Source organism: Myiozetetes cayanensis, unplaced genomic scaffold (assembly GCF_022539395.1).
Source record: "Myiozetetes cayanensis isolate MyiCay16 unplaced genomic scaffold, myiCay2020 scf15, whole genome shotgun sequence".
NCBI classification, from domain to species: domain Eukaryota; kingdom Metazoa; phylum Chordata; class Aves; order Passeriformes; family Tyrannidae; genus Myiozetetes; species Myiozetetes cayanensis.
Genome location: NW_026087159.1, coordinates 5,484,607 through 5,497,056, shown reverse-complemented (window position 1 = coordinate 5,497,056; position 12,450 = coordinate 5,484,607). Strand labels below are relative to the sequence as shown.

Here is a 12,450-nt window from a genome sequence, read left to right as displayed (position 1 = left end):
CAAAGGCTGAAGGAGCATGAGCTTCCTCAAGTACCATTTAGATTTCAGATAAATACAGAAATGAAGGTACATCTTCCCTTCAGTCTCCATCAGCAAGGGAGGAGACAGGAGGTGCCCAGGTAGCCTGAGCCAACTCAGTCCAGCTGGGAAAAGAGCCCAACAGAAGAAACTCACTCCTCTCCTACACCAGCTTCAGTTCTAAGACCAACACCAGAATTTTGCCTCAATTCTCACAGTTTAAAACATGTGAACTTCTGTAACAAAGATATAGTAAGAAACAAGCTGCAATTAAACAATATTCATCTTATTTTATTTGCAGAAATATTTTACTATTAGAAATCTTGCTGAATGAACTAGTCATAATGGATGTGGGAGACTGTTTATTTTTAAATGAATAAATAAATACATAAACAGTTGAATGTTCATGATTAGAAGGCATTCATTTAAAAAGGTATCATATCTGCAAAGCAATTAGTTCATCTTAATTAAGGTTGCAAAAGATTACTTGAGGTTCTACAGAACAGGAAAGTGGGTTACAGAAACAGTTCAGCTTGCAAAGGACACAGAGGTGAAAAAAGTCTAGAAATAGTCAGCCAAAGGATTTTGTATGTCAGGGGTTTTGTATGTCAGTTAGAATATTTTGGGTTCACTGCTTCAGTGCTTCATTACTTGCATAGAGACAGTGTCCTTACAAATTTGAAAGTAGCAGATTTAAGGCACCACGAGTGCACCTTCGTGTCACACAGATGTGATCCATTTAACCCAGAGAAATCCAGAAAGAAATGGGAACTGGGGATTGGAACAAAAGACCATTAAAGGGGAAACAGCCACCACATGAGATACATCCCTGAGATGTGCAAGCTCAATTTCACCAAACCTCTGGTCAACAGACAGGTTTTATGTTCCTTGTAAATTTTATGGTAAATTTGCAATATCAAACTGATTTTCAAAATCCCCTTTTTACTACTTTCTGTAGGAGAAAATGAGCTGCATGTTGTTGCATTCTGCAACCTTTAAAAAAATACAAATTTATTTTGCTTTAATATGATAAAAGACATCTAAATTATTAATAAATTTAAATGTTCGTTGGCACAGATACCTATAATGTCTTTGCCTATTTTTCCATAATGAATGTAGCGGTCTGCTCTGGAGCAAAGCTTCATGAAAAAGAATTTTCCACAAAACCTATCTCTGTAAAATAAGCCTAATACTTCTGTAATGAATCAGGATACCCCAGAACAGGAAACCAGTTAACAACCATTTCACTAGAACTTGTGTCACATGCTGCATTACTGGGGGGTGCCTTCATGGACATATTCAGCAAACTTCCTGGAGAAGAAAAATTCTCTTAGAGGCAAATTAAATCTCATTTCTATTCTGAGCTTCCCCTCCCACAGTAGTCACTAAAGGCTTTCACAACTATAATTCATGATCAGCATAATGTGTGTGTTTATTTTACAGCAGTCTACCTTTAAATGCTCCAGGTAAAATTAATAAAAGTATAAGCCACACATGTTGCCAATAATAGTAATATCTGCATTCAGGCATAATAAAGCAGGGCTATTTGGAACATGAAATGGTTAGGGGATTTGGAAAGCAGTTTTCCTTCTGTGCCCTCATCACCGTTTAGCACCACGTGTCTGGCCAAGGGAATCACCGATAAACCAAACCCACAAACACCAGGAACCATCCACTGCAGAAGGCAACATGCCAGATAAATCCAAGTCTCCGAGTTGCACCTCCAGCTCAGGATCACACAGTCTGTGCAGGTGCTGTGGTGCCTCCCTCGCACTGAGCATGATGGTTCTTCCTTCGCTGATCAGGTTTCCAATATGCCCTGAGAAGACCAGTGCTAAAAATAAACCTTGATTTCTATTTCAACCCTTGCACACAGCTAATACCCTTGGCCCCTGCCAAGACTGGCAAAGGACCCGCTGCTGTTCTTAGTAAACCTCATTAGGGACTGCAGCGGCTCCGTCCCTTTGCCCAGCCAGGTTTAGGGATTCCATCCCCTCTCCTGGTATCCCTGACCCAGCCGGACACTGCCCCACTCACTTTCCCTTCCCCTGCAGAACCAGAAAGAAGAGTAGAATATAACAACTTTCACACAGCAATCCTTCTGTTTCTTATGATTTAAGGACTCGTTATGCAAAGCAAACAAGCGAAAAGAATCCCAGACTAAGCCTCTGAAACAGGAGGTGTTAGAAGGTCTCCTGAATGGAAGGCATTGTTAGGAATCTAAATTTTCCACAAAAGTTGAAAGCAGGTAACAAGAAGCCAATAATCAATCCATGAACCAAAAGTGAACGTCCCAGTAAAATATCTCTAATTTTATAGCAAACTGTGCCAACTCTGCAGGATGACATTTTTGTCTTGCTCCACTACAGGGAACTACTGTTTGTCACCAAGCATTCTGATCCTTTTTCTTTTAATAACATTTGCACATGCTTCCAGGAGAGACAAGGGAAGTCAGCATTTAAGTTTGAGATTTCTGCACACTGCCATTTAAGCTGATTTCCACTCATTAATTAATACAGGTTAAGACAAATGGATGCAAGACCATACACTTGATGCTTTAAGAAAAAACAGGTATTGGTTTTACACCATTACCTCACACAAACAGGAGGACAACACAAAGTTCAACAATGAAAAGAAAGCCCTCTCTGCAGGCATTCCTCTTTTCCCTGCTTTCCCCCTTCTTTCTGCCTTTCCCTGCTGATCCTCACATCCCATTTTTGGGCTGCAAGGACTGACAGGCTCCACAACCAAACACGTGAGCCTCCCGTAGGCACCTTCTGATGGACCAGCTGGAAGGCAGATGGTTCTGCTGTTTTGTCTGGGCAGTCACCAGATGGGAAGCACACAGATCTCCAGAAAGCAGTGCATGCTGTCTCTCAGCTTCAGCAGGCCAGAAGAGCTTCCTGTTGTCTTATCCTTATCCCAGACTCTGTTTGCACCTTGGTTCTACATTTATTCCCCATGTGGGATACCTATTTTATTACTTTTCTGTGTTTTCCTCCCTTTAAGACCATTTCTGCAGGTAATTCTGTTAAACAATCTGCTTTTCCTCCCAGTCAATGCTTAAGGAAGTTTAGGATAATTTCTTCAGTTCATCACAAGTATCGATCCCACTGGAAAACGAAAACTCTTAACACAAACATTCCTTTGCAGTATATGAAGTTAGCACCTCCACAAATAAGTATTTGAGAATATATTTCAAGAATGTAAGTTTTTATTTATCCTTAAGCATCCACATTCAGACTAAGACCTAGAAACACTTAAAAAAGAAAATCACATAATTAAAACACTACTTATTTCTTATAAGGAGACCTGCAGAGATACAGCTGAAGCAATCTCAAGGACAGGTTGTTAAGCCTAGGGCATGATCAGAGAGGCACCAGGAAGGTTGCTGGTTAATTTGTGGGTTGATCTCTCTACACTTTGCCCTAGGGGAAACACATAATCTAAACCAAACTTGAATGTCATACAAGCACAGACCAAAGAATCAAAATTCATCCTTAAAAGAGTTGGCAGCCACCTCCAAAAACTTTCTACAGAGATGCTACACCATTGTCTGACAGCCACATCAGAAGTGTACCATCCTTAGCCTGAACCCTACTGAGAATGTATCTGCCATGGAGTCTCACTGATTCCTGCTGCCACTTGTATTCTCTTAATTTAACCTTGTCCACATTGCTCAGCCACGAATTATACTACTGTCTACTTAATGGGAAAAGCAACTGCAGGCACAATGCCTACAGACAACAAAGAGATGTCACCACCTCCTGCAGAAGCTGTCATGAGGTTGGTAAGAAGCACTGTCTGTACTGTGCACAAAGGCCTGACAAGCTTAATCCATCCTCTTCTCTGGAAAAGGCACCTGGCTTCACAATTTGGGGTTGTTAGTAAGGTATGTTATTATTCACGTCTTGAAAGAAATTAAAGTGAACCACAGCAGCTACTGACTTCCTGCTCCTTTCACTATCCCTTTTGCTACATTCTTCTTCGCCATAGCTCTTCCTCACCATCCAAAAAAAACATAAAAAAGATTAGCATTCTACACAATCCACCTTTAAAAAAAAAAAACCAAACAAAACCCACAATCTTCCACTATCTCTTTTGATATGATAACATGATTTATACAAAAAAGCCCTCCAAAGGGGACACTTCTCCAATGCACACATCCCCAACTCTCTGCAAGCTCTAATGCAACTCAGATATAATGACTAATGCCAGGTAGAACACAGAAATTAATCTGTTTATTGCGCTGTGCATACCAAGCTGATCTGCCCAGTGACCTCTCTCCAGAGCTGATGCTCCCTGCATAAAGGATACACAGGCCTTACAGCCCCAACCCTGTTTTTCAGCAAATGGCCATGCCCTGCTGTCTGAAAGACTCAGCCAGAGAGAAGCCAGAGCTTTGGAAAGGCTGGAGTGCTCATTATGTTTCTCACTGAAAAGACAAGGCACTAAGGTATTTGTACTCAATGAAAAATTTGCCACCAGAATACAATAAGGCTGCATTTTAGACAGAAAGAGAGTATTTCTGCACCGTTTCTGTAGACTGGCAACTGTAAACTTTTCTTGCCAACTGCAAACAAATTGCTTTCATCTACCTTGACTGTTTTATGTTAGAGATATATTAGACATTGATTGCAATACTGATGCAATAAACTATAGTAAAGAGTCCCTTGTGAACCTTCTCAAGTGTACCAGAAATCAATAGTTACCTGTTTCTGCATACTGAAAATTCCAAAGTACCTTAATACACTGGACTAAAATGAAAGCAGTCTTAGTTTCATGTAAATTCATTGTGAAATTTAGTAGTGACATAAATGCTCATAGGTAGGTGTATACATACAGAATAAACACTCCAAACTGGACAGCATTAGACACAGCTTTAACAGCTACAGAAGGACCAAAAAGGTAAAACAGCAGAGTTTTAAACATAGAGTGCAAGATTATTAATAACTGCTCTGCTTATCTTACAGATAATTCTCTTTCATTAATAACACCTTACAATGCCTCAGGAATACATGTGTTGCTCCTCACACTGGACTGGTTTCAGAGATGCCAGAGCAGTCCCACTTCAACCTCCTCTGAGCAGTTTTGTTCCCACTGGAATTCTAGCTCAAGTGTGGGCAAGAGGAAGAGGCAGAAATCAGCTCTCTCTGCTTTACTCCTCCAGCTCTGGAGGCTGCCTAAAACGGACTCCTCTTCAAACTCCTGCACAGCCACAGTAAAAAGTAACTTCAAGACAAACTTCTGCTCTCTTCTCTTATTTCACATCTGTTTTTCTCATTGTATGATTTCTTTCTTTTGCAGTGCACTGTCCCTAACACTGGCAATAGCTATCTTCTACCCGCTACTCCCCCCTTTCCTGAGCAGTCTGGTTTCTTTTGCTCGCTGGAAGCATGTCCTTGTAAACGCTTTTGTCCTCGTTCGCAGGCTGTGGCCATTGTTTAATACACCCAGCCCAAACAATGCCAGCAAAGAACACAGCCTAGCACTGCGAGTCACAACTAACTTGACACAAACCCCGTGAAAACACCATTTTGAGTTTTCTTTAGGTGGAAGGATAACAGCTCCTTTACATGACAGCAGGGAAAACTACCGCTTTTTCCTTTTACACATGATGAATTTCTTATGGCAACTTCAGAGCTCATTCAAATACTATGTGTTTCAGAGGAAGAGTCTGTGTTGGCATTTACCCCCAGGAGAGCAGCCTCCAGCCTCAAATCAAATCACTCAGAACAGTTCTCTAGGACACTGACAGGCCCACAGTGTGTTTAACGCAGCAAATCCACTACACACTGCTGTACATCTACAGCAGAACTGGGTGGTGTCAAATGTAAAAGGAAATAAACTGCAAATTTTCTTAAAGCTGTACAATTCATCCAACTAATTAGAAAATGAAAGCTCTGAGACATTACACTACACCTTGTGTAAGATACCAATAAAGTAACCATGAATCAGTCCCTGACCTAAAGAACTTGAAGAATAGATAAATGAAAAGTAACAAATGGGTGTAAAAAACCCAAGCAGGACAAAAGAGACCAATAAAGAGACAATATATTTTTTTAATTCATTACTCAATGGCAGAAAGTCTTCTACAGACATCTGAAAATGAGTAAGGTGACACTCACTGTTCTGATCTGGAGATGACTGTCCCTTGTTCTCAATGTCCAGAACACAATTCACATATTATTGATCAACACTGTGCTGCAAAAACATGTTCCTTTAAGAAATTCTCTTGACTAAACTAAAAAGAGGATAACCTTTCAAATTAATAAATGTGTTCTATTAAATTATGTTAAGTACAAAGATCACTACAGGATTTCTCTATTCTGTAGCCAATCCCTCTTGGACTTGGGGGAGGAATTTAAACACTCAGGAGGTTTAAAACACTTGCCCAGAGAACAAGCCACTACAGTATCTTTGCTCCCTCCCAAGATTCAGGTCAGTGCATTTAAACAACAGAGAGTGTCTGTAAATTAAGAGTCAGTTAAGTACTCATAAAAGAGTATTTTAAAAACTCCCTGTGCATTATGGGGGAAAAAACACTATGAGGAAAGACAGAGGTATTCTGAGCACAACTAATGGTAATTGTTTTCTTCAAAGGCAACTCCAGCTGTGGATCCTTCACCTAGAAAGGGGAAGTTCCAAACTGACTAGAATATAAAAATAATTTAGATGAAAACAAATGTCAAGCAACTAGGTCAGCCTTCCTTAAAAGCAAAGACTTGTTTCCAGTTATGCCCTCTGTGAACACCACGGATCCAGGGGCGATGGCTGAGCTTTCTGCAGCCCGGCTGAGCTTTCTGTCTCTTTCAAACAAAAACACTTCCAGCAACATTTGATTTCTCTCCCATGAACCCCACGAGCCAAACAACACAATCACCAGCATCTAGAACACTTTTGATTATTCGACAGGCATATGAAAACATGCTAAAAGCGTATCATCAATTAAGAATTACCTGGTTGTAAACTGCATAATTGGAAGCTAAATGGTACTAATTTATTAGTGGCAGACCAAGAATTTGAAGGCCCCACTTTGTTTTTAAAATATCACAAGTCATCTGATAAGTCATATTAAGAGAAGTCATTAAAACTGCATGCTCAGAATTTTATTTGTCAGAGTATCCTTTTACAAGAGGAGTGCAAGAATCTCCAATTATCGAGTTTAAAGACAATCAGCAGCATTTGATACCCCTAAGATTATGACTAACCTAGATTATTTCTTACATTTATCTCACAGCAACCCACAGTAACCCTTCTTTCCCCTCTTATCACTTTTAAGAGCTGACAATAACAGTGTATCAGTACTTTAAATATTACTGTTTTCTTTTTGAAAATCACAAGTGTATGACGAAGCAGAAGTCCTTAATTCCAGTCACATTTTAAGGCTGTGCACAGCTAGGGATAGTGTAATCCACAGTATCTGTGCTCTCACCATCAGTTATGACCCTTGCAAGTCATTACTGGTTGAATACTTGCATCTGAATCGAAGCATGGAATCCAAATTTATCTTTTTTTAATTTTAACACATGAAGAAATATGTAAAGAATGGAACATTCTGTATAAGAAACTGAAAAAAAAGTATTTGCTTATATGCACATAGTTTGGTTGGGTTTTTTGTTTGTTTCTTTTTTTCTCTTTACAGCAAGGAGAATCTCAAATGCATTTTGAAAAATCTCAAGAACTTAAAGTTTTAAATTAGAGTAAAACCTTTATATAAACCACTTATAACTGGAAGTAATCTTCAGAACGTTAAGCACCTAATATGTAGCATTCATCTTTATAAATCAGCAGGAAATTATGTTTATCCTGTATGATTGTATTTCCATGAACAAGAAGAAAATGAAATTAAGGCTCACAGCCATCACAATTACATCAAGTTCTCAGCCTGACTTGGAAATGTTCTCTCTCACCACTGGGATCTACGTGAAATCCAATTTCTGTGCAGTTCTTTGCATTTATCACTGTGGCACTCTGCAAAGCAGTGTTACTACTATGATGGAGGGAAAAAAAGATGAAGTACAAAAAACCCTTAAAACTTTCTCCAAAGTTACGAGTCTGACAGAACAAGAACCTGAAGGCAGCCTGAGTGGTCACCAGCTGAGTGCCCCAGTCACTGGGCTGCCTTTGCTCCACACGTGGAGTAAGCACGAGTCATTCATTTTAACACCATCGGCTAAGACAACAACTGAATGCTTGGATTTTGCCACCAAGACTGTACACAAGAGTAGCGCTTCCACAGGTGTTGGTACAAACTTGCATTCTTAAATTATGCTCTATAACTATTACCCAGAGACCAGACAAATCTCCAGGTGTTCCTGACTAATTGCTTGAGCAACTTAGTTTCACTATTAGTTGTCCATCCATTCTTCTTTTCATGCAAATTCTGTGTATGTGCACTCGGTAAAGCTGTTACCAGTAACTGTGCTCCAGGCAAGAAGGAGAAAGCCAGACAGTGTCACTTCCACAGGGAGAAAAAAACCTGATTAGACAGAATGAAGCTGTTATTTTATCAGACAACTTCCGACCAAGCTGGGCTCGGCCATGCAGGTCATGGGAATTATGCCTGCAGCCAGACTGCTTGAAAAAGGCACTTCATTTTTGTCCCATGTCCTGAGACAGGTTTCCCAAAAAATCATGTAGATCTTGGAAAGGAAAACACAGACAAACAGCATTTTAATACATTGTTTTGAACAACCTTCACAACAGTGATTCAGTATGAGTGGAAATCCTGTCAACAGCACAGCCAAGCTCTGGTAGAAACAAATACATATTCTCTACCATCCATACTACAAAAGACAGGAGATTTTAGTATTTCAGTGAAAATGAAAATAAAACAATAAGTGTGGGTTACAACAGCTTAAATTATAGGTATTTTTACTCTGATTACCCACATGAATGAAGGAAAACCTCACTTGCTGGGTAAACCACAAGTAACTGATTATTCCCCTCTTCTCAAATCTTAACGAGATCAGCAGTGCTTATGGTATTAGAATAGGAGCAAAAATTCCTCTTCATCCCTGAAGGATGACAGCAGCAAGCATGGATCACAAGAATGGGGTAAGCAGCTGCCATCTATGCACTGTCGTTTCACAGTGTACAACCACAATTCACTTCTAATGTTAAGGGATGTTCATGCATCACTGATAGAAACATTAACTGCCTTCTGGTTGTAGTAGCAAATTCTGCTCTTTGTCACCCACCTAAAGGAGGTAAGACTGGACAAGAGTGTCAGGGCAGAAAATTATTACACAGGAACTGTAGAACTCACAATGCAGGCATGATTTGGCCTGCAGAACCTTAATTACCGTTGATATACAGAGAAACACCTTTTCCTCCCCTTAATACTAGCCTGAATTAAAGAGAATACTTTTCTTGCCAAACTTAGAACATTGATACTGAACTTAGTTAAAGTGGGACTGTGGGATTCTACACTTTAAAGGCTTAAATTAATTAACAAGCACCAACCAGCCACAAATGAAACCAATATTAAGAGGCTGGTAACAGAGAGCAGAGGTAGGAAACAAAAACCCAGCAGTCTTGTCCCCAAAAAGGAACCTATGCAAAAGGTAACTACACAAAAGGTATATATACAGCTCCTAGCCAGGCTGCCAGAAAGAGCTGTTGTTTCTCAGCAAGATGCTTCTGATTTTTGTCTTTAAATCGTGAGATTCCCAACCAGAAGTTCACTGGTAAACAACTAAAGGTGCATAGCACTGTACTTATTTTGTCTTAGATGTTTGCTCTCCAGATTGATTAAGACAGCAAAGCACACAACTGCCCACAGACAGGCAGAAACTGGGCCCAGTACTCTGGTTTGCAGGTATTTTGGAACTTGAGTCCCCCCACGCAGCCAACTGAGCTTAGGAAAGCAGGAAGTTACATCCCTCCCCAAATCTGCCCAAGGGTAGCATGGGACTAAACAAGGTTCCTTCTGGTGTCTTTTTTTCCCCTCCTACATCCTCTCCAAACAGCCGCGATATCAGACTTGGTTGCTGCTCACAACTTCTCCAAACAGCAGCAAATACTCTGGCAATTATCTTGCCAATTCCACTGTTAACCACGGGATTGCAAGGATGATTTCTAAACATCATTTGCTTTCTCCAGGGAGTGCTACTGACAAGAAGTCAGGAGCAGGCCTGTACACTCAGACAGCATTGAATCAATGCACATTAGCAATGAGTTTATCTTCAAGCACACAAGTGCTAGAAATGCATTCTATGTACACTGAAGTTTAGATTCTGGTTCAGTGACTTCTACCCCCTCAGGGAAAAAAATTTCAAGGTCTAGTCTTTCCAGGATCTAGGGAGGGGGGTTGTTTTTTTAACACCATGAGCATACTAGAACATGTACATATTTAAAGTGAGATGGAGCTGTCTGGCTCAGGGAGCATTTCCCCTCTGGTTTTGGGACTGAATCTAGGTCACGACAGCTACCAGCAAATGTAAGTGCCTGTCTTTAGAAGAACTTAGGAGCCACCGTCGAAGTGCATCCAATATGCAAAATAAAGCGCAGCAGTTCTGGCAGGAAGCTTAAGGATCAAATAGACACCGTCTGTGCAGGTGAGAAGTGCTATCTTTTGGGCAGATCGTTATCCTTCTGGAGCACTAAACTGTCTTGATTTTGAAACAGAAACGAAAAGTAATTAAGTAATATCTCTGACATCCAGCACACTGAAGAATGCCAGATGAGAGCTGTGCATTCAGGACCCTTTGCCAGTACTACTCTTTGTGTAATTACACAGACACATTGAAAACAATCAAGCGAGAGGCTCTCAGAGTAGTTTTTGTACGAAGTCCAAGTTAGTTAGCTTAGATCAAGCCACAATTATCTTTCCTTATCTTTTGTGTCTGGGATAAGAAAATGTTTATCTTTTCTAATGGATCACCCACAAAGCTTTTGCGTGGAGAAGTGCCATGAAATTGTGCTGCAAACACACCCCACGCACGCACAACGCTCGTTTCAGAGTACGGTATTATTAAGGACCTTAAGTATTAATAGGCACGTAAACACAGCCAAGGACAAACCCAAAGCAGAGCTTCTTTGGCCCTCTGAGAACACTAGTTAAAGAAAAAAGAAAGAAAGAAAATGAAATAACATGAAATTAAATGAAATTAAACAAAAGGGGTTTTATCCAATCTTTGATTAGGAATCAACGCCAGGGACTTCCCTGCCTTCTTCACTCGGGACCGGACACATCGCCGGGGCAAGCGCCGCCGCAGACACCGACAAGTTCAGACCGTCGAAAAACGGTGAAAAACGGGCGGTTCGTGTAACGCCACCCCCCGCAGCCTGCTCTGCCGCTGCCCAGCGGCTGCGGGAGGTCCCGAGCCAGCAATTCCCGCCCGGGGCTGCGGGAAAGGACGGACCCGGCCGGGCGGCCTCGGCTCGCGGTGCCCCTTCCACGCCCCGGGACGGGGCCGGGGATGGGGGGGACACCCCCCCCCTCCGCCACCAGCCGCGCCCTCGGCCGGCCGGATCCCCCACACCGCCGCGCTTCCCCCTCGCTGCCCGCTCTCACCCATCTGCTCCCGCAGCCCCTTCAGGGAGGAGGAGGAGGAGGAGGAGGCAGCGCAGGACGGGGGCGCCGCGCCGCCCTCCGCCATCTTCAGCGCGGGACGCGGCAGTGCCGGCGGCGCCGGGGCCGGGCCGCGCTCCCCGCACTGCGCACGCTCCGCCCGCCCCGCGCCCGCCCCGGCCCGAGCTGCCGGGGGACCCCCGGGCCGTGCTCTGGGCCTGCCGTGCCCCAGGGACGGGACCGGGGCACACCGAGCGCTGCTCGTCCAACCCACAGAAATAAAGCCTTATCAGTGGTGCCGTTAAAACCGGAGAAAAATTACAGTTCTGATTAAAGTGTAGGATCAATAAAGAATGCCGTGTTGGTGTGGTATAGAATACAGGGTTGTTCAGAACGCTGTGTTGTGTGCATGCAACCATAGCTACCTGGGCCGTGTGCGCTGCTTGGAATCCTCTTCAACCCTTCCCATCTTGCTCTGGGTAGAATTAACCAGTGGTTGTTTTTGAATAAAGGTCTGCGGAACCAGTTGTCGTCCGAGCAGCCGTAGGACAAGAGGGCACAGTCTTAAGCTGTGCCAGGGGAGGTTTAGGTTAGACATTAGGAAGAAATTCTTTACGGAGGGAGTGATCAGACGTTGGAATGGGCTGCCCAGGGAAGTGGTGGATTCACCGTCCCTGGAGGTATTTTAGAAGAGGCTGGATGTGGCACTCAGTGCCATGGTCTAGTAGGCAAAGTAGTGTTGGGTCAATGGTTGGACTCAACGATGCCAGAGGACTTTTCCAACCTAGCTGATTCTGTGATTAGCTATAAGAATAGGCTTATGTAACAGAAAAGAAGTATAAAAATTAATAGAAGAATGGATTTCTGTAACAACGTGGTGTATAATCTTTATGAGTTTTGTTGTCTGGGGAACG

The 12,450-nt window shown here is 42.3% G+C and overlaps 1 protein-coding gene across 11 annotated transcripts in view; it reads right to left on the bottom strand.

Moving 5' to 3' along the window:
* The window catches only part of MAP7D3 (MAP7 domain containing 3), a 45,027-nt gene extending 33,362 nt beyond the window's left edge, over positions 1–11,665 (bottom strand). For all 11 annotated transcript variants that reach the window (XM_050310430.1, XM_050310431.1, XM_050310432.1 and 8 more), the window contains exon 1: positions 11,540–11,665. In XM_050310430.1, the coding sequence (XP_050166387.1) occupies positions 11,540–11,624 (85 nt within the window). In that variant the 5' untranslated portion in view covers positions 11,625–11,665. The remainder of the gene's footprint in view (positions 1–11,539) is intronic.
* Positions 11,666–12,450: the final 785 nt, after the last annotated feature.